This window comes from Cyprinodon variegatus, unplaced genomic scaffold, assembly GCF_000732505.1.
Source record: "Cyprinodon variegatus isolate N-32 unplaced genomic scaffold, C_variegatus-1.0 Scaffold334, whole genome shotgun sequence".
Lineage (NCBI taxonomy): Eukaryota > Metazoa > Chordata > Actinopteri > Cyprinodontiformes > Cyprinodontidae > Cyprinodon > Cyprinodon variegatus.
Genome location: NW_015150787.1, coordinates 344153 through 366968, shown reverse-complemented (window position 1 = coordinate 366968; position 22816 = coordinate 344153). Strand labels below are relative to the sequence as shown.

The window sequence follows — 22816 nt, the reverse complement described above, 5'->3', positions numbered from 1 at the left end:
ATACATATGTGTGTATGTATATATATGTGTGTGAGTATGTATATATATATGTGTGTGAGTATGTATATATATATATATATATATATATATATATATATATACACAAATATGATCCAAGCTTTTTTACTATAACACAAGCAAATTAAAACTGGATTCAAAGCATGAACCTTATCAGCGGCTGAGAACAATGCCTGCTCTCTTTGATGGAAAAGATAAATAACAGCCTGATGTATCAACACATCATTATGCCCCCTACCTCTAAACCATTATCCTTTCTAAATCGTATCTCTCTCCGTTTGCATTCTATAACCATAAACATAGCTGGAGTTTAGAACGAATCTTAGTTCAAAGCTCAGAGGGACCGCCTTATGAGGGTATAAAAATGACAGCCGCAGGCCAATATGAACGCTCCATTCATAGGCGCTTTCCACACACAACACCTACCATTAGTTTGTCACACAAAGCGGCGGTCTGGGAATAAACATGCTCTGTATGATAATAAGTTAGCAGCGCGTTACGCTGACTTACTGTCAGCGGACCCAACATCCATCTCTCTGATTTCGCGATATCAGTTTGTTCTGTTGTATTTATGTTTCGGGTGTAAATGAAGGTGAAAGAATGACCAAAAACACAACACTGAGCATTTATATTATTTATAACGCTTCGGGTGGCTTCGCATCATAAAGCAGCAGCCTGATGCCATCTCAGGCAGCGTACCGCCACGGGGACAAGGATGACATCCTGACGTTCTCTGAACTAGTCACTGAAAAAACAGGAAGCTTGCGAAATATGACCTTTGACCTCTTGTGGCTTCATTTTTTTTTTACTTTTTAAAGCTTTCTGGTAATAAATGAAGCTGCAGAGGATGATAACAGAACATAACAGGTGGAGATAGATGAAAGGACCAGGAGCTTATTTATGGAATATGAGAATAAACTGATGATAGCTTCTTTGTGTGCTGGTTTTAAGTGGATACTGAGCAGCTTTGGGATCAGCAGTTTTGTTTGCAGGGTGAACACTGAATGAATGTCTGTTATCTCTTTCTGCTCCTGAACGCCTCTCAGCCACCTCTCCCTGAACCCTTAATTATAGAGCCAAAGCTGACTACAGACAGCCGCTGTTCATCACATCAATATCTAGTTTGATCATCCTTTCATCATCCCATCCAGTAAAAGCAGCACACATGCAGCACTTCACTTTTAGCAACCTTTGAGACTGCATCCCTTAAACCGCACCCTTCTTTTTCACTTTACGGCCTCGAGTTTCAATGTTTCATGGTGATTTCATTAGAAACACCCACATAAACTAGCGTGTGGTTCTTAATATCTCTGACTTTGGGTTTATATTTTTAGGAGCTTCTAAAAGGTTTTTATCCTGGAATTTAAATAGTCTATTCATCTTCATCCATCATCCCTTCAACAAATTCAGGAGACTTCATGTTTATCGTAAATGAACCATTTTTAAAAATGATATCCAACAGTTTGTCACAACATTTTAAAACAAAATCATTTCAGAAACTTGTAACACTTCAAACTCTAGAAGGAGGGCCTTGTGTCTGTTGGCAATAATAATTTCCCACAAAATGTATATTAATTAAATTAATGTTGTTTTTTTTTCCAAAATGTATACAATTATGTACTGTATAATGTATTATAAATCAAGTATAAAAAAATACTATACAAGTATACAAAACAGAAATAAACAAGTACTCCTTGGACTAATCAAATCCAGTAGTAAAACAAAAACTTTTTGAAAATTTGGAGGTGTCAAAACAAGGCGGGACAAGCAGCGGTGCACATTTACCACAAGAAGAATAATAATAGAACAACAAAACACAAAAAACATACAGCCCTTTAGAACGCACTATATCTGACCACTGCCCAGTGATAGGAAAACACAAAGTTCACAAAAAACAATCAGAAAAGCAAAATCCTGTGGTTGTGGTGAGATTCCCAAAAGAAAATTAAAAACAATCCACTGGACTTTTTTTTCCAAGTTTGATGACGTTTTGTTTCCATCCAGGAAGCTTTTTTAATTCAAAATGTCAGAAATAGTGTTGAGTTCGAGGTTTTATACAGTAGCCCAACAAAGCCTTGTTTTTGTTTTGACTCGTCTATGACCTGGATGACTGAGAATCTTCACCATCGCTCTTGTGAGATGAAGCAAAAAGTTTTTGTGGTGATTCTGCAACAATGTCTTCCCCACTGCCATGGGACTACTGAACTGTTGGAAAAACCTCTAAATCATGTCACACTGATAACACCAAACTAAAAATACTGCATATTTGCACCATATATATTAATGCTCTGAACTTCCATATCAATGTTTTTTTTTGCACCATGTTTTTTTTTCTCCCAAACTGTTTATATTGAATCACTGCGGCACTTTATAGAATGAAAACTGTCTGAAAGCTGTACTAAATGAAATTTAGTTTTGTATAAACTCTGTATATACAAATTGAATGACAATAAAAGTTGTCTAAGTCTCCTTAACTCAACACTGAGTATTCCCATAATCTATCATCGGCCATTGTTGTAAGCTGGGTTTTTATTAATTTAAGGGCAGAGAAACTTCTTTTCGCAGGATGCAGCTGGAATCAGAAGCCAAATTTTACTAAGCCTAAAAAGTTAAAGAAAAACCTGTTTGAAAGGTTCCAAAAATGCAGCAAACTCAAGTAGAGAAGCGGATCTCTCTCCACTTTTCTCCCTTCTTAAAAGAAGCCGTCTCATTTGATGAAGCTCATGCTTCAGGTACTCCAAGTCTGACTTGAATGTTTTCCCTAAAACATGGAGAGGCGCCTTTTTAGGAATGATTCACACACAAGGCTCTCGATGCACTAATATGCTGCATTACACATAGCAATATTAATAATTCTACCTAACTTCTGTGAAAGTTACTGAAAATTTTGCAAACATGTTCTTTTAGCTTCTTCATGCCAGTGTGACTCTATTTCTCCATTTAATGAGACCAGCATTTGAAGGAGTATTACTCATAGGTAATACTAAGCACAGGCGCCGTCTTGCAACATCTTCTTTACGTCCCGTTAAAACGGCACTTTGTATAATTTAATACCAATAAACCTACCTACCAGCAAAGGAAATGCTTTTCATTGATCCTGTGTGCCGCCGCGTTCCGTTTTGGAGCTTTCTGGAGCACGAAGGAACAGCATGTCAGCTTAACCAAATAAAAGTATAGAAGAATTGTGATGCGTGAGGATGCATTCAAGTCCCCCTGGGAAATTTGGCTGTTTTCTTCAAAAATATGCGTAAAATTCAATGTTAATGTTTTCAGCGGGGTGGCAACAGGAGTGGCAAGGATTTCTTCTGGGGTGGCCACCCCAACTATCCTTCTGGCTCCACCACTGGCTTAAGCAGAATCTCAAAATACTAAGAGTTTTGCTTGAAGCGGTGAACGGAAACAGAACTTCCTGCAAACCTTCACAATAACAGGCTAGCATAAGTATTCTGTTTTCCTAGCCTGATAAACCAGACTAAATGGGAGATGAAAGGTGTAATTTAGTCTGGCCACGATAAATGAGACATCGGAAGATTGTTGATGAGAACGACCTGTTGTCTGTGCCTATTGGCCAACGCTCTGACCAATGAGCGCAACTGACGGTGACATAGTAAGGGCGACAGAAAGCTGGTGGGGGAGTGTAAACAAACACCTTGTCGGTAAAACGCCAAATACATCCTTCTTAAAAATGTATGAGCGTAGAGCCTCTTCCTGCTCACATTTCAACGAAAACCCCAAGTCTAATCCTTCCAAAACTGATTCCAAAGCTGAGTCGAAAATTGCCATCATAGCCAGCGGTCCTTCACACCCGACTATGCCGAGAGAGGGCTGCTGCAGACAGGCTGTGGTTAGCCCTGGCTGCCGTTAGCCTCGGAGGTCCGCTGGTTGCCGCGGTTCTCTCAACTTCCGAAATAGTTTTTTTAATTACACATTAAATCAGTAAATGGACCATATAGTGACGCTTTAAAGTATAATATTCTCGCCTCAGATTATCTTAAAACATATTTTTATTGAACAGCAGCAAAAGAAAAGAGAGCTTTTAACTTTCAGTGGAGCTCTCCATTAAAAGCTGCTGCCGCTGCAGTGCTTGCTACTGTTCAATAGTTGTTGCCATCTTCCTTGTTGTGCTTTTCTCCAGCGTCGTGCAGCTTTGTCGTCACGCCTTCAAAACCCCGCCCACTTTGCATCCAAAAATTCAAAACACATCTCTGCATTGTGATTGGCCCGCCAGTTCTAAGGCCTGGGGCATTGATCGAGGCTAAACCACTCGCAGGCAAAAATTATTTTGGCCGCTGGCGGGTGGGGCTAGTTTACTAGGCTACTGTTTTCCAACTTGGAAATTTCTGGCCATTTTTTCTCTTACAAAAAGATAAAAGTCTGGATGCTAGGATCATTTTAAGCTCATCCTAGAAACTGTAGGGTCAATTATCATATCTGATTAAGTTTTGATTATTACAGCCATACTGTCAGCTTTACTATAAGTGCATTAAGCTAAACCTTCGACAAGTTTATCTTAATTTTAATTTATGTATTGTTTGTTTCATTGCTAAGTCTGACTGATATTATATCCTCAAATATTTTCTTCATACTGCGTTTCCCTAAAAGCAAGCTGGGTTAAAGCGCACAATGACCAATCAGCAGATTCTCCCACCTGAGTAATCGCTCTCTGCTGCTCCTCTAGAGTTACTATTCAATATTCTGGGCTGTTTTTTTACCATTTAGGGTCTCAGGTGCACAAATATGTTTTTGTAGCTTTACAGCTGTGCCAAGCTACTTCCATTTAATGGATTTAAGAGTGATCTGTGAGTTTTCCATCTCCACAACTTTCTCCCTGACCTCTCGCTCCCTGGTCTTCATGATGCCGTTTGCTCATTGATGCTCTATTAGTCCTTCATAGAACAGTTTTAAAAGGCTTAGTCACAATTACACTCAACCTCTGTCGGTCTATCAAATAAATAACTCAAGGTTTATGGTTGTAACGTTAAAAAGAAACATGGGTACGAATACGAATACATGTAAAATAACACTTTAGTAGAAAGCTTCGCTCATGAAGCTCCAAACAGAATGAGGTCGTTGTGAGATGAAGCAGCCAGACGGGTCAGCTTTTTGTCTGTCATGCAAAGCGAGGAGCAGTGCAACACCCCCATGGGGGCGGTGGGGAACATTAGACTCCATAACATCATTCATAACAGGCAGACACACTTCCACACAAATGGGTTTCACCTCAGAGGATTCCCATTAGCTTTAAAGCAGAGGAGCTACATGAGGTAAAGAAAGCAGGGAGACGCTCCTCTGCAGCAAATGTGAGACGCAAACCAGAGTCCACGGAGATTTCAAAGCTTTCTGCTTGTTCACATGCTTGTCTGAAAGCATCCCAGGTTACCCTCCGTCCCTGTGGTGGGCCTGAGTGTGTGACATGTAGCCCCATCCCCCTCCAACACAGAGAACGGACCCTTCATTTTTTATTTCATGTTGCTGATTGAGATCAAGGCCAGACTGTCCATCATTCTGTTATTAGGCAGCAAACGAGGTGGAGAGTCCCTCTCTGAACCTGCAGCCTGTGAAGAGATGCCTCCACTCAAACAAAACAATGAATGACTAAAGATCCAATTAGAATCTGATTAGACTGATATAATCCTGGTAACAAATGATGCTGCAGTGGGGAAAAAAAGCACAAATATCCACTAATTTGCAAATGTTTCGCTTTTTTTCTACAGTGTGTTTAGAGGGACCACGCTTTAGTTGATCTGATCGTTGTAGAGATGATTAGGATCTTTCAAATTTAGAGCTTTATTATACTGGAAAACAAAAAAACAGCAAATCTTTTGTACATTTTATTTACTCCACCTGTTTAAAATCGGATGCATTCAATATAATTTGAAAATATACTAAAAAGCTACTTAATAAAAATAAAAAAAACAGTATTTTTCTTAGAAGTTTTATCTAAGTAACCCTCCTTAGATAATGTCTCCCATTCAGCCCTGCTGTAGAGGCTAAATATAATACTAATTTATGAGCTCTAAGCACAGATACACTTTAACTCTCACCTTTTTTGGATCCGATCTCAATTATAGGACAAACTACTGAGTTAGTGTATGAATATATACTGCTTTTGCTCATGTTAGAGTCATAATGCAAAAATAGTAAAGAAACTGTATAACAATGAGATTGGTGGAAAAGTAGCATTGCAGAAAACACTGCTGGCTAAATGATGACCAGAACAGTTCAGCGATGAATATTCTGAAGAGTGATGAGATTCTTTTTAGATTCGCATCCTGTTACATCGAGCGTAAAACTAACACGGCATTTTAGAAAAACAACATCATAGATGATAGTCAAGCACGGTAGTGGTAGAGTGATGATCTGTTTATGTTAGAAGACCGTCTAATGGCACTGATATAAAACTTTTCTGCAAATAAGATTTAAAAAATGAGAATCTGTACTTTTGTTACCCAGTAAATGGGGTGGGGGTTGCAATGATAGCGGGAAGGAATCAACTCAATCGCTGAATTGTAGGTTTTTGAAAGCTGAAATCTGGTTAAGGTTGGTCCATAACATAAATGTTCCTTCACGCCCCTCTCAAACCACCTATTTTCTTTATCCAAAATGTGAACATTCTGGTCCTCAAAAGAATGTCCTCTGTCCTTAAGGTGTAGATGGAGAGCAGAGTCTTGTCCAGAGGAGAGCTCTCTTCTGTGTTGGGCCATGCGTCTGTGGAGAGGTTGTTTGGTTTCTCCAATATAAAGATCAGAGCATTCCTCACTGCATTGAACTGCGTGCACCACTCCACTCATCTTAGGTCAGGGGGTTTTGTCTTTAGGATGCACTAGTTTCTGTTTATGGGTCTTGTTTGGTTTGAAATGTACTGGGATTTTGTGTTTGGAAAAAATCCTCGAGTTTTTCAAAGACTCCAGCAAAATATGGGATGGCGATGTTTTTGTGTTTAATCTTCTCACCACTATCTTCTGCTGCGTGTCATTTTGATTTCCTTGCTGATTTGATAAACACCCAGTTTGGGTATCCGCTGGTCTGAAGAGCATCTTTGATGTGTTTCTGTTCTTTGTGTTTCCCTTCTGTTTCATTAGGGACATGCTCAGCCCGGTTTTGTAAAGTTCTGATGACAGAAGGTTTGTGTTCCAGTGGGTGGTGTGAGTCAAAAAGAAGATATTGGTCTGTGTGAGTGGGTTTCCTATACACTTCAATGTTGAGGGTTTCCATCTCCTTCCACGCTCACCAAACAGTCCAGATAAGGTAGCTTGTTGTCGTTGGCATCCTCTCTGGTGAATTTGATGCAGTGGTCAACTGAGTTCATGTGTCTTGTTAAAGCTCTGCTTCTTTTATCTGGATTTTTACGGATGTGTCATCCACATCTCTAAACCAGTGGCTGTGGTGTTCCTCTGAAAGTGTCCAAAGCTCTCTTTTCATTTCTTCCATTTAAAGAGTGACTACAATTGGTGACACTAGAGAGATCCCATGGCACAACCATGCTTCTGTCTGAGGAAATTATCAATTCAATTTGCATGTTTTCTAAGCCAAAACAAGGTCCACTCAACACTATTTATGACATTTTGAATTGAACCATCTTGCTGGATGGGAAGCGAAATGTCTTCAAACTTGTCCAGTGTTTTTTTTTTTTTGGAATGACTACGACCTGGATGACTGAGAATTTTCACCAGGATTTTACATGCATGGTTGACTGCTTGAGTTTTGTTGCCCATTAAACTAAGGTCACCTCTCCAAGGAGATAATTGAAATCAAAGTCAATCAATGTCATTTTTATAAGAAACCTAAGTGAGGAAAGAAAATGATTTTGTCATGATCTGGCCTGTTTGCTCTGCCTTAATTAGTTATTCCTCTCACCTGTCGTTTTCCCTCCCTGCCTCAATTATAATTTATTCCCCTCACCTGTTTCCTTTGGTTTATATTCAGTTCAGCCTGAGCATTTAGTGCCAGATCATTACTTGTCTTTCTGTTAGTCTGTGTGTTCAGTTTTAGTTCATGGTTCATGTCCTGGATCCTAGCAGCCAGTGGAAAGAGGGTTTTTGTGTTTGTCTCGTCTCCTGATCGTCCACTGTTCTTCCCCTGCTGAGTCATCTGGGTTTTTGGCTCTATATGTGGGGAGGTTCAGTTTTTATCTCAGTAAGCCTGGCTCCAGGGAGGAGACCAGTTTAAAGTCCTGNGTTTATGTTAGAAGACCGTCTAATGGCACTGATATAAAACTTTTCTGCAAATAAGATTTAAAAAATGAGAATCTGTACTTTTGTAGAGGGCTTTTTTAAAATCAAGAGTTTTCTTTCCCTTTATTCAAAACATCAAAATAAAACATCCATTTCTTTTACTTAGAATTTAAGGTCTTGTCATTCTCTACAAATTAAAAGATGGATGGAATTCTTCCTGAACGGATTTGCTTATGAGAAACCAGTGGGTTGGTTGATTAAATTGATTTTAGCAATTAATCTAATTTTTTGTTTATAAAGATTTTATTTTTTTATTTGTTTCACCAATCCACTCATCAGGCTTTCATAGCTTATAGCATAGCTTACAACAGTCCATAACTTTTTTTTTTCTTATATGGCTACTCATATGCTGATAAACTAGCTCAGTGTTTAATACCACTAGCTGCAAACATTTAGTGAGATATTCATTTTTCTGTGTGTGTGTTAAACTTTTTACAAGAATGCCAAAAAAGTCAAAAAACGATCCGATGGACTTTGTTTCCAAGTTTAAGACGCTTTGCTTCCCATCCAGAAGGGTTTTCAATTAAAAATGTCAGCAATAGCTTTGAGTTCAAGGCTTTATAGAGTGGTCTAAAACAAAGCCTTGTTTTGGCTTAGAAAACATGCCAATTGAACCTCATGAGCAGGTCCACCCCTTTGGAATGCAAGTCTTTTTGTTTCTTTGTTAGACTGTAATACCCGAAAAAGACTGCCAACAATTGGTGACACTGGAGATCTCATGGCACAACCATGCTTCTCTCTGTGGAAATTATCAATTCAATTTGCATGTTTTCTAAGCCACAACAAGGCTTTGTTTTTGGTCCACTCTATAAAGCCTCGAACTCAACGCTATTTATGACATTTTGAATTGAAAAAGCTTCCAGGATGGGAAGCGAAACGTCTTCAAACTTAGAAACAAAGTCCAGTGGTTTGTTTTTTTAACTTTTTTGGAATGACTATGACCTTGATGACTGAGAATTTTCACCAGCATTTTACAAGCATGGTTCACTGCTTGAATTTTGTTGCCCTTTAAACTAAGGTCACCTCACAGAGGAGATAATTAAAATCAAAGTCAATCAATGTCATTTTCATAAGAAACTTAAGTGAGGAAAGAAAATGATTTGATTTTTAAGCCAAATCAATCAGCATTAATTAAACCGGTAAATTATTTTCCAAATAGGCTGAACGTGAATGTGGTGAACCCAGATTACTGTGCTCACATTGTGCTGTTTACTTGTCCTTATATTTTTTTTTCTGTAAGACAGATTAGAAATATTCATATGGAGGATCGGGAGAGTTAATAACCTCTTGTTGAGTCACTGAAATTATAAATGGAGCTGGTAAGTCTGAAATAAAATTAACTTGCAAAAAAGGATTTGACAATGTATGATAAAAAGGAAAATAGAAGCAGAAAAACGATCTGCATTTGAAACGTGTGTTAATGTATTTATAATCAGATTATGAATTTTTTTTTTATCTCCATTTAGGAATAGGATTTGAAAATGAATTTTAAAATTGTATTATTTTAAATTCAACACTAATTTGAAAGATGAAATTTACAATTCCTTTAGAAAAGGCATGGGCAAAAAAATCAATTAAATGCATTCATACATTTTTTTTTTTGCTGCGGGTGATTTAAAAAAAAAAAAAAAAGTTGTTTTTGTGCAACGTTGCAATCTTGGCTCTCCGGAGCTCCTGTAGATGTAGTATTACTCCCATGGTTGTACTTCCAGTTGGGTGGGTTTTAATAAGTAGGGGGGAAATTTGGATTGGACTGATTTTATTTGTAGGCCATATGTTTCCAACCCTACTTTTAGTGAATCAATTTTTAAAATGAGCAACTAGAAATGTTTTTTTTTTTTTTATTTGAAATGGTTGGTTTTTTTCTTTGTGAGTGACTCTCCTGGTCCTCCATATATTTGATTAAATTCCTGTAGCATGCACTTTATTTTTTTGTTATGTGTGTCGTGGATGCATTCTGTAGAATGCAACTTTGGGTTTTTCTGAGTTCCTATAAGTATCTATAATGCCATTTATGGGAGGCTAAACTTTTATTTTTTCAACAAATTCTTCCTTTTTTGCTCCAAACCCACATGAAGTAAAATGACCAAACATTATTTGTCCATCTTGCTTAATGTAACGTACAAATATAACTCATACTTTTTCTTTCCCTATTATTATGCACAATTTTTTTGATTTACTAAGGTAAATCAAAAAACTTCAAGCAAGTCAAGCAACTTTGTGGAAAGTTGCTTGACTTTCCACAAAGTTATTTTCTGCTTTGATAAAATTACTTTTACTTAGTTTTTCTTTTTGAGCACTTTATAGACTGGTTCCTAGCCATGTTTTATCAGTTAAACCATCGGAGCAGATTCTACCATTAGACCTAAGAAACCTGTCCTTAACTGAGAACAGATTTCAGCACAAATATCGACAAGTATAGTTTAAAAAAACATGTAAAAACTCACTCTTTGACCTTCATCCAATCATCTGCATGGATGCAGGCAGCAGTACAAGCAGTTAGCACATCCCATCAATTCAAAACAGAGTTACTGAACAAAATGGTAAATAAATGATTGGTAAGAGAACTTAACGATGAAACCCTCCTACAGGGTAATCCTCTACATATTGATTTAATGAATCAGAATCAAAACAATGGCTGTGCTGCTGCCAGACAAAGGATTCAGAATGAATTTCATTAAAAGAGTTATCTACCTACTTAAACGTAGTTCTGGCCCAATGAGTGATGAAATGAGGGGCTACCACAGTTTATGCACCGGTAAGTGTTCTTCATAGGTAGCCGGCAATTAGGCGCAGCGAAACATCTCCAGTAACGTCTACAATTTATCTTCCTGGCATGCGGGGAAGACACCATAGGCCAATGGTTCTGCCTCATGTGTTAAAGGATTCCAGAGGAAGCAGATAACGTTTTCCTCCACAGCCCCGAATCTCAGCTTTGACAGGCTGCCATTTTCTTCAAGGCCAGACAAAAGGCGGGGTCGGACACAAACACGTCCCAGTCAGTGCTCCTGGAGCCCTTTCAGAAAAGCCCTGAACAGGGAGACGCTGCTGCAGAGGCAGCGCATGAGGTGCAGGCCAAGGGCCCACACACACCTACCTGCTTAGACAGACACAGCTACTGACCGGCTCCTGTTGGAGGGGAACTAATCCAGCTTCAGTCTTAGTGCTGTGAAGCAGCTGGAAGCCTGTTAGCTGTAACAGGTTCAGGGGCAAGTATCTGCTGGCAGCTTCACTCCTTTACCAGCACACCTCCTCCAGGGTCACACGTCCGACCTGACAGCTGCTCCTGCAGCAAACCCACCGCCTCAAGATCTGATATAAACAAACTAAATAATGCTCTACAGTAAGCTGTGATGGAACACCAAACACCCCTGAGGAAACAGGCAGGAGTCTTTATTTATATTAAAATGGCTTATTTTCTTTCAGCTTCAGCCTGCAGGTGCTAACATTAGACCATTTAAAGTGTTAAGCCTCAGATTCTGGTCCTTTGATTTTTTTACAAAAGTGGCAAAGATGTGAAAGGAGCAGCCATTTTTTTTTTTACACCTTACTGACCCTCAAAAAAATAAAATCAAATTAACTGCCACTCTCAGTCACTCATTTACAACTTCCACACCGAAGAGTGGTGCTGTCTATGTGATTTGGAAATATTTAGGTGATTTGTTTTTATTTTCAAAATGATTAATTGGAATCTGGAGTTTAAAACTGATCATTTCCAGATTATTTCTTGGATTATCTTTAGGTTAGAAATAAGCTCCACGCTGTTCTACATGTCTTAAATTGCAATGTTCAAAATTAGGTAAAATATACACACAGTTAGTAAGTAATCCAAAGATTTGAGGTTTGAAATGATAAACAACCATCCAGAAACCACAACGTGAATGTGTCACCTACATGGAGTCGGGGGTCCTGCCAGAAAACAGGTGAACAAGAAGGCCAGCCTCATCAACTGTCTGCCTTCACCAACACTGAGAAGAACCAGTCTGATTTTCTTGCTTTGGACCACAGTTTGTCGACAACATAAAAAAAGAACCCCGAGACAAACCCATGAGTGAGGAGTGTGGGAATAAATGGTTCTGATAAAAAATTAATGGCCCCCCCTTCACCCTTATTGATGGCGGTGGAATCGGCATCCTTCGCTGCGCTCGGCTGCTGTAATAACGCCAGTCGCTCTGTGCAGGAAAGCAGCTCCATCAACCTCACGCTCTGAGCAGAAAGAGGCTCATAACAAGGAAAGCACGGATTAACCAACTACACAATCATTAAACCCCCCTTAATCTAAGCCAAACGGCCTCTTAACGTTATATTACACTGAACTGAAAGCATGAAACATCAACAATTAGCCAGAACATACAAAAACCACTGAGATGCAGAGAAAATTAAAGGAAGTCTGTGTTCATCATTTAATACTCTGCAGTTAAGGTATCTTTTCTTAAGGTTATCACACATAAACTCATACAGCTCCTTGCATAGTTACTAACCAAGTTCAAAAAGAAGTGCTGCAGCAGGAGGAGCATGATGTCCAGTGCAGGACCTGACCTCGCTTCTCACACTGATGGCATGCGATCAGACGTCATGGTGCATAATGCAGAACCCTGCAGGTCAGAACCTGCCTGGCCGGCACACAGACAATAAAGCAGGTTTATTGCCAGCTGATCTGATCCTTGTCTTCTCTGCAGACACAACATCTGCTCTTCCCTCTAAGAAGGAACCGAGGAGTTCACCCTCGTCCGCCTCCCTCCCAAGATGTTTGTACTACAACCCCACAAACAGGACTTATTAATAACTCCCTTTCAAATGCTAATTTACCTTCATACATAAATCATCGCTCTAGTGCTGGTGGGTGTTCTGAGAACGGAAGGGGGGGGGGGATACAAACTGCCTCAAGGAAAAAAGGCATAATCCCAAAACTTGCTTTCAAAATAAAAGCCTAGTTTCTGACTAACGTGTGTTTTTAACATCGTTCTCTAACGTAATGCAACCAAAACAGGTCAGATCTGTTTCATCTGTGAGGATTCCAGTTGACATGTGATAAATAACTTCACAGTTGTTTAGATCTTTACCACGGTCGTCTAGCGCACGATTAATGTCAGAAGATATGGGAAATTCTTGCTGGTGGGGGAGCCAGAATGCAGAGCAGCCCGCCAACCTGTTGCTTCTTGGGGATGCCATGCTGTGTGACGCACCCTCTCCTCTGATGAATGCATTTTTTTTAGACTGAAAGGAAAGATTTCACCTTTGGGTTTTTTTTTGTTTTTTTTTTAAACAAAAGACCTTAAAGGAGAAAAGTTGTTACTGTGGCACATTTGGCCGTTTGCAGGGGTTACTTCACCATCAGTCTATTGACCCGACCATAAGGATGTGCAAGGAGCCAGAAAAAAATGATAATCAATTTAGTCATCTTTTTCACAGCAGCAGAATCACATACAGGAAAAAAAATGTAAAATCTGTTTGTTATGGAAAAATCCATCTTAAAAAATAGCATTTAAAGAACCAAATCTCATAATGGAAGAAGGCTGATTTGGTGTCAGGTGAACCAGTTCTGTGTTGGTTCATATGTTTAGTATCATAGTAACATTTTTTGGCAAAGATTGTCAATGTTTATTAAAAATCTCCTGGACCAGTAAAGAGTTTATGATAACAAGCGCTCTGACAGGTTTCCCTCAGCCCACATCACGCCAGATCCTCCACCGTACAATAACAGTAGGCCTGAGCATCGCAGCAGGTCAACAATACCAGTTAACATCCCAGCAAAGAGCAGCAAACTCCATAAGTTTATGTTTGTGATGATAATACAGAAGGTTTTTTTTTTAAATAAGTTTGACAGTTGTTTGAATAAGTAGATGGTGATCATGGAGATTTGGCGACCCCCACAAAACACGCTCCTTTGCAATAATTTCCTAACAGAGGGCGTTGAGCACGCTGTCCGTGTATGGCTGTTAAATAAACAGTGATCCTCAGCTAGCCACGGGTTGCTTCAAACTTCTGGATCCTTCCTCACTGTAGCAATGAACAAAGCTGTTAAATTGATGCCTTTGTCTGACTTTTGATTTGACTTGTCTTCTTGTCTTTCCCAATAGGCTAAGAGAAAATATTAATAAAAGAATTTAATTAATCATCAGATCAAACATCAGATTAATCATAATCTGATGTTTAGTGCAGAAAAAAAATTTAATAAATGGATCATTGAAATAATCCGCAAATAATTTTGTAATCATGAATTTGTTAACTTGAGTAAGTGACTAACAGCTGAAAGAGCAACCCACACAAACATAATGACATTTTAGATACAAGATTTTAAAAAACTTTTTTATCCATTAATATGCTCTAATATGTACAGAAGAGGATTAGGGCCACTAAATTTTTTTTTTAAATTTACTGATTTTTAAATTTTATTTCTGACTTTTTTCTCAGAATTCTGACTTTTTTCTCAGAATTCTGAGAATAAAGTCAGACATCTGGAATTAAGGTCGGAATTCTAAGAAAAAAAGTCAGAATTCTGACTTTAATCTCTGACTTTTTTTAAAAATCAAAATTTCGACTCTTTCCCATATTAAACTGAAATAAAATTTTAAAATCAGTTAACTTTTTTTATTTTTTTCAGTGGCCCTAAACGTCTTCCCTACATAAGCAAGTTTAGCTGCACTATTTATATTCAGTGTAAAAAGACTTTGCCAATTATTACTTAATTAAAAAAAGAGATCAATCCATTAGTAAAAGTAGTCTTTAGTTGCAGCCCTAGTGATTCTATAATGAAAGAATGTTTCTAAGGAGTTATGCATCTTTAACAGAAGTCCCACTGCATATGCATGAACTGATTTTATTTTTAAAGCTGTTTTCAGTTATGTTTTTCCGCCACAAGACTTAGTCTCAAATGGTTAAAAATGTTAATCATGAACTTTCTTCTTCATAATTAAGGAGCTGCAGATAAGATTAAATAAATAAACAACTGCTGGCCAGATGTGCATGCATGCATGCACATCTGGCCAGCAGTTGCATGCATGCTGCCCTACCCACCTCCCCTCTTCTCTAAGGGGCTTAGGGTATGCATGGCTTGTTACCTGCCAGGAGCTGGAGGGGATCTCTGCAAACTTGCCCAGCCCACCGAAGGTGTAGCACCGGTACATGTGATCCAGAGACTCGGAGCAGTGCCACAGCAAGCCGAAGCTCACAGAGTCCTGGGAGCTGTGGTGCTGATGCTGCTGCTGCTGCTGGCCGCTCCTCAGCTGCTCCTTAACGATCCAGGCGGGGGAGATGAAGCTGAAGCTGCAGACCGCCACCAGGGCGGAGGACAGGAGCACCCAGAAGCAGCCCACGCAGCTGAACATGGTGGCAGCGGCTGGGGGCAGAGAACCCGAGGACAGACCCAGACCTTCTTTCTTCTCCCGGCCCAGGAGCCAATGCATTTGGAGCTCACCGCCTTCAGGAGCGACACTCTAACTTGTCCTCCTCTCCCTGTCCAGCACTACATGAGCAACAAGCAGGACATCAGTGGACACCAGTGGACATCAGTGGCTGCAGTCCTCCAGGACATCTGCTCTGCCAAGATCCAAGCCGCTGGGAAAAACAAATCCTAAGACGCAGTAAAGTCAGGTGTTCCGCTCGCCCAGGCTGCCCACAGGGTGGAATGTGACACTCGGGATGTTTTCACAGTCCACAGCTGGAAGCGCAGCAGAGAAAACACGTGAAGTGGGAGAAGCGCTCCCCACTGTCCACTCCGGGATGCTCCCTCTGCCTCAGGACCCACAGACAGCGCCTTACTTCGCCCCACAGTGCCAACTACGTCAAGTCAGCGCATCTTGAGTTCAACTTCCGCTTTGGACCTTCAAAGTAAAATCCTCATTGATAAACTGGCGGAAGGTCCAGGCTTTTCAGAATTAAAGCTGCAACTCATGGCTTCAATGTATATTTTTTAATCAGCTGAAGGTCATCACACCCTTTAATAGTGTTTTCACAAGTTTGTTGTAAATTAAATAAGATAAACTATTTCCTTAACACTCACACACATCTTTAGGGCCATCACAAAAGGCAAAAAGCAACAAAGTAGTTTTTTTTCCCTTACTTTTGAAAGACATTTTGTCCTTCAAACTATTTTATTTTATCTGTAAAGTTTTGTCAAAAAATTTGAATCAGATTGAAGGATGAAATTTGAGTAAATGTGTAAATAAAAATAAATAAAAAAAACGTAAAAGTTGGTGACTTTACTTGGACTAGAAAGCTAAAATTATCTTCTTCAATACATTCTGTAAGAAATATTTTTTTTTTTTTTTTGTCCAGTGACTGCTGCATGACCGTTACTCTTTTACATCTAATGAAAATAATCACCAAATAGAGACTTCTGAGCCAACCAGGTAGCTCAACCATGGATGCAACAATACACAAAGGAAAATCCCAAATCTATGGTTGACAGCAAGCAAGCAGATATTACAGGGGATACAGGCAGAATGAGCACATTTATATGGAAAATAATCACCAGTTAAAGTTCTGAAGTCAACCAATGTCATTATAATAAAAATAATAATTGAACTTTATTGATCTCACATTGGAGAAATTTACCTCTGCATTTAACCCATCCCCTTGGGGAGCAGTGGGCTGCCATCATGGGGAGCAGTGTGGGGTTAAGGGTCTTTGCTCAGAGGCAGTCTATGGGAGTTTGGCTCAGGACTCCAAGCTCTATGCCCCGACCACTAGACCGCCACATCCCCATTATTGTGCTTCATCTAACCTTGGCTGTATCCATCAGGGCTTGGGTTCAATGGGGTCAAAGTCTCAGAGAGGCAGCATTTAGTTCCTATGCTCGATCAAAGTTCAAAACTAATTTATTCAGAACTATATTTGACTGTTAAACTGATAATTCAGTTATCAGTTTAAGTTTGTAGTCCAACAGTTTTTTTTATTTGCTCTGATACCCGATTTTATCTTTACTTGTTTTTATTTTGCTTCCATGTGAATGTTTATAAGAAATTGTGCTATATAAAAAAAACTCATTAAAAGCTGAAGAGAGAGCCGTAAACAAAATCTGTTACCGGTAATAGTTTCTTATTTGCCATCTGATCGGCCCAATTCTGGGCTACATACAGTACTTTAATAGACAGCTGCAAACTAATAAATGAAGAAAAAACTAAATAGTATGTTAAAAATACCATTTAAAAAAAATGCATGCTGTTAACATGTTTTGCCATTCCCAAATATGATGAGGGGACGATTGTACATTTTGTGTCTATTCTTATATTGAAAAACCTCTAAAATAGCAAACATGCCAGCGAACACATACCTACTTTTTAACATATATGGTTATTTTAAAGGTGAAAAAACAATATTTTTATATAGTCTCAGCTTAACTTAACTGCAGGTATCAGTTTGGTTTTGACTTGATGTTAGGGAATAACAAAAACCTAAAGGTGGGCAAAAAAAAAATAGAACTAGCAACATGGAATAAATAATAGTTATGCAGTTCTGATCCTTTAGTCCATCTGGTCTTTACTTAAACTGAAATAAATTAATAAATAAAATCTAGCTGCAAAATTACTAGCCAAAGTATTTTTGCATTTTACAGGCGGGAACCCACATTGTTTACAGCACATTTTGATTAATCTGGTCACTAGATTAACCTTAAATTAATCAAACTAAAATCTCACTATACCCCAAAACAGCGCAGCCAACACTGCCCCTGTGTGGTAAGATGAGAAAATACAGGACCTGTATTTTTTTCTTAATTAACTTCAATTTCTTTTTGTAACAGCATAGCCCCCAAAAATGTACTAATTTAAAGAATGAAACAGAAAAAATACAAGAAGTTTTATCATAATTGTATTTGAATCAAACACAGCTTAAATATATTATAGATCAAATACACATACATGTCCCCAAAAAAAAAAACAGTGGTACATGGTACCAAGTTTTTTTTTTTTTTTCTGGTTCCTTTCCACATATAGGTAAGGCGCAAAACAAATAGAAAATAAAATTGAACAGAGCACACCTTCCAGTTTAGCAGTCTTTTATTACTGAGTCTTTTTGTCAGTAATGTTTATATCTTTATATATATTTATATAAAAACTAAGATCACCATTTAAAAAAAAGACAAACATTCATAGAAGGGATAAACCAGAATTCATATCTATATATTTATATATGTATAGAACCCTAAGGATGTGGAGTTTTCAGACATAACTGGAGTATTTCTTCTAAAGCTCTGTAAAGGTGCCTTGATATTCACTGGATCTGCTTTTTCTCTGTCTGCTTCACCTCCACAATCTTCTACAGTACACAAACAGTAAGCTTCAGTTAGTAAACCACTCCGTCACAAGGACTCGAAAACATTTCTCAGAGCTGATGGGCTCCAAGCTGCAGATCCAGGCAAGAGGAACTCATAAAAACAAGGAATGCTAAAAAAAAAGGTGCCATTTGGAGTGAATTTGAACCTGTCCTTAAGGAATCCTCCATAGGTCCAAAACGACCAACAGCCGTAGTTCCAACAGGCTGCTGCTCGTCTCTACAGGAGCGTCTTCCTCTAGTTTAATGCAAGCACCCCCATCTTGCAGCCACACATGCACTTCATAGTGTTTCAGAGATAGAAGATTGAATTTCTTCAAGTTTTGTCCCGGCCCACGCGTTGGCAATCACTCACCCACAATAACAGCCGCACGCACCCAAATGTTAGGTAAATGGGGAGGTGTTTAAATTCTTTGTTCTTTGTGGGAGTAAAGCAGTGTAAATCCAGCTGACTTAGAGTCTGCAGGGATTCGCCGTCCTTTGGTTCCTCGCTGGGGTCATAGCTGCAGACGGACAGAAGACGGTGCTTAACAGCGGATCTGATCATCACACACATCCCGGCTGAGAAAGCCCAGCGAGTCTCTCTACCTTGGTGGACTTGCTGGGACTGTCGTGGTTCGACTGGTGGACGACGTCGTTGACGATCATCTTAGCGATCTTCCACGCCATCTCCTCCTGAGCCTTAATGAGAAAATGTAAAAAATAAAAGACATGTATAGAAAAAAGTAAACTGTGGAAGCAGAGTGAGAGCCTGAGGCGAGCCGATATGAATCATTGATGATACTTTAACAGCTTCTCCTCTCACCTCATCAGAGTTGCCCTGGACCCATTTCTTCATTGCTTGAGAAAACATGGAACCTTGAAAGGAAAGGAAAACATTTACCATTACCTCAAACCCTTGCTTTTCAGGACAGCAGCATTTAGGTTTTGAATTCATGTCTGGTTAGTCTGTGGAAGTTGTGGGAATCCTAAAAAGTCAGCATGCAGGCTCAGACATAAGGAGACCTTGAGAGCTTCTATTCTCGGTCACAGAGACTTTTGTTTGACTTCCGCAGCAGAAAACTGTTTTCCCACTCCAGAAAATCTCTTCAATATTTCATAGGGCTTGGAGCTGCAGGGAGCAGCCAGATAAAGTTTATATCCTCAGGCAGCAGAGAGGAGGTGCAGAATGAAGGACAAAGAGGGCAGGAAAAGAATTTGTGAGGGTCTCACCTTTTGATTTCTTCACGTCAGGTTCTGGCTCGGCCTCCCTGATAAACTGACCCAATTCGTTCACCTTTCCAAAAGTCATCTTCCTGAGAAGGCAGAGGAAAAGAGCCAATAGAGAAGATGGGATAAAAGTGAGCCTGAGTGACGCCTGAGTGTCTCCATTAAACAAGGACGGAGCTACTATCTGCCCTAACAGAAGGTGAAACAACTATCATAAAACATTTTAGAGGAGTTAATGAAAAATTACAAAGTTCTTTCTCAGCTTCTGCTACAAACAGGGAGCGCTGTAAATCTTCCATTTTACCAGCGAAGTTAGAGTCTGCTGTTTAGGGCGAGGCCACTCACCCAGCATAAGGCCGCTGGTAGAGCATCTCTGGATCCAAACTGGCCACGTCTACAGTGATCGCCTCGTCAAAGTTTTTCAGAATCTTGATCGCTGCTTTTTTGGCTCCCTGCAGCAAAGAAGAAACATCAGCATGTACCCCAGGCTTTTAGCTAGCAGTGCGTACAGCCGTACATTGTACGGCTAATACTAAAAAAAGGAGCAATTGTTTTTCCTACGGAAAACTTCATTCAAATGTTCAGAATCTGCCAATCCTGTAATTACGACATTAGTGGATGTTTTTTGGAGAGTAGGCTGACCGGAAAGGGGTTATGAGAGAGGGGGAGACATGCGGCAAAGGACCACAGGTCAGATTCGAACCCGGGTCGGCCGCGTCGTGGACTAAGGCCTCCGTACATGGGTTGTGGTCACTAACCACTGCACCACCAAAGCATGCCTAGTCTCACGTAATCTTGCTAGATAAGCCTGAAACTTATAAAAGTTTATGAAAAGTCATCCAATGCCTGATAACTATGGGATTATTTTGGAGGGTTTTTTTGTTCTTTGGAACTATACTGTCTGTTAGTGATGAGTTCATGAGGCGTCATGAAGTGTTTCGACACACCTGCAAACTGTATTGATATTGTGTCCATACTGTGTCACTGAATACTGACACCTGTTGGACATTTAAAATTCCTACAGGCAGCCTTTATGACAAAACTGAGACAGATTTGATGGCCTATAATATGATTATTTAAGCCATTGTTTGCGATAATGTATTATTTCATATCTATAGGTTAAATTGAAAATGTTTGATACATAGAACATAAAAAGGGGAAAATTTAAGTGAACATGTGAATAAGGATGTTTGTGGACTAAGATTTATTTATTAATGTTTTTTCAACATAACTGATAAGGAGTTTATGAATTTGAGAGCAATCTCCAGCTTCTTCTAGAAAGAAATGTGACTTGCATAAAAATGTTTTGTTAAAGATTTATAACACTGAATTAATAAACGCTGGTTTCAACCTGGAATTACTGGGAATCTCCAGCAATATTAATTTGTAGATGTTCCAGATGTTATCCTAGAATAACATCTGTAGCTCACCTGAGTCTGAGAACTCTCGCTGGTGTTCGAGTTGGAGCGGTCGTTGTCCGCTGACCCGCCCTGACCTTGACTGCTGACGTTCACAAACTCATCCCCCCGCACTGAATTGATGAGGTCACTTAGGTATTTGTAGTAGAGGTTGCTGGACAGGAAGCCGGGCAGGTAAACCTGAGCAATTCCACAACAAGAGGAACCGTTAGAAAACAATGAAGACATGATTCCTCAGCAACAAAAGGCCTGAGTCTGACCTTCAGCTGCTATAGGATGTCCCCTCTATTCTTTGCTCTAATTACATCATTTGTCAGTGACAGAACTCCCAAAACAACAGCAGATAAAATTTGTATTTAGTAATTAAATTGAGGATATACAAAAATACCCAACAGAAAGCTGTGGAGAACTTTAAAGGAGAACTGGGCCCAGAGGAGGCCCGTTGTTACTCTGCATGAGCTGCACTGGTTCAAAGGCTTTCATCAACAACACAACTATTATTGTGTAGTAAACAAAACAAAAGCAGAGAAGCAATAAGAAGCCCTGCGTTTGTTTGTCACAAGCCATAGAGAGATGGTTTAATAAAACAACAACTTTAAAACCACTGAAACTTTTAGTCACACTGTTCTTTGATATAAGTTGACGTTTTTGATTTTTATAAAGGTGAAAGAGACGAGTGCTCAGGTTGTAAGCAGCTGCAGCATTACTAATCAAAGCATGATGTATTGGACAGGTCCAGTCAAAGTCTAGATAAAAAAACATCTCAGAATCTGAAGGTTTAAGTCGTAAATATGCGTTACAGTGGCATACGCGCATGTTTGAAAAATGAAATTTACACCAGATGCTCCACAGCAACGGGGCTCTGAGCAAAGACGAGCTTTTGTGACCTGGTAAGTTAATTAAACATCACTATGTGTGAAAGTTATAAAATGATGAGTAATATGTGATCAAGGTGACCAATATGATGAGAAATAACATCTTCAGTTCTTACCAGTTTTAGGCTCCTTTTTTGTTTATCAACTCACTGCCAGCTACGCTAATGGTCACTACTCACTGCACTTCCTACCCTAAATATTTACGTATTTTTTCATGTTTGGCTGCATCTGCTTAGTGAGGCTCAGCCTCTATCCCTCTGCAAGGATTTTTTTAATAGAAGACATGATGTGACTCTGACTCCAGTTGGCTTGAATGTTTGATTCCTTTGCTAAAAAGTAAGAGGAAGGGTGGAGACTGAGGGCTGAGCTGAGGAGGACAGAGAGATTTCAGAAGAAAAGACACATCAATGCCTTCTGTTAACTTTAATAAAACCAAAAGATACATCATTTTATTTCTGCATGGATTTCAAACAGACTCACACTCCCGTCTGTTTGTATGAATATTTTAATAATACAAAATAATTCATGATTTAATTGCGTTCATTTTTTTTCTACGCATTAAAATATTTCTAATTAATGAACTGAATTTAACACATTAAAGTCTCTGCCCTAAAATAAACATAATATGAAATTAGTAGATGTAACACTTATCTTTTATATTTATCTACCTATTTATCCAGTACAATAAAAGTACAAATATATCCTCAAATTAAATGACTAACTATTAAGGATGCACGATATAATCGGCCCCCTATCGGTATCGGCCTTAAAACTGAATATCGGACATCGG

The 22816-nt window shown here is 39.1% G+C and overlaps 2 protein-coding genes across 2 annotated transcripts in view; both read right to left on the bottom strand.

Annotated features, from left to right (window-relative positions):
• LOC107091364 (transmembrane protein 211-like) overlaps positions 1 to 16180 on the bottom strand; it is a 172000-nt gene extending 155820 nt beyond the window's left edge. The window contains exon 1 of the mRNA XM_015385225.1: positions 15314 to 16180. Within this exon, the coding sequence (XP_015240711.1) occupies positions 15314 to 15658 (345 nt within the window). The 5' untranslated portion in view covers positions 15659 to 16180. The remainder of the gene's footprint in view (positions 1 to 15313) is intronic.
• Positions 16181 to 18135: 1955 nt separating this feature from the next.
• Positions 18136 to 22816, bottom strand: part of akap10 (A-kinase anchoring protein 10) — a 17070-nt gene continuing 12389 nt past the window's right edge. The window contains exons 10-15 of the mRNA XM_015385233.1: positions 21164 to 21331; positions 20079 to 20185; positions 19737 to 19819; positions 19330 to 19382; positions 19113 to 19205; positions 18136 to 19027 (exon numbers count right to left, since the gene is read on the bottom strand). Of these exons, the coding sequence (XP_015240719.1) occupies positions 19022 to 19027; positions 19113 to 19205; positions 19330 to 19382; positions 19737 to 19819; positions 20079 to 20185; positions 21164 to 21331 (510 nt within the window). The 3' untranslated portion in view covers positions 18136 to 19021. The remainder of the gene's footprint in view (positions 19028 to 19112; positions 19206 to 19329; positions 19383 to 19736; positions 19820 to 20078; positions 20186 to 21163; positions 21332 to 22816) is intronic.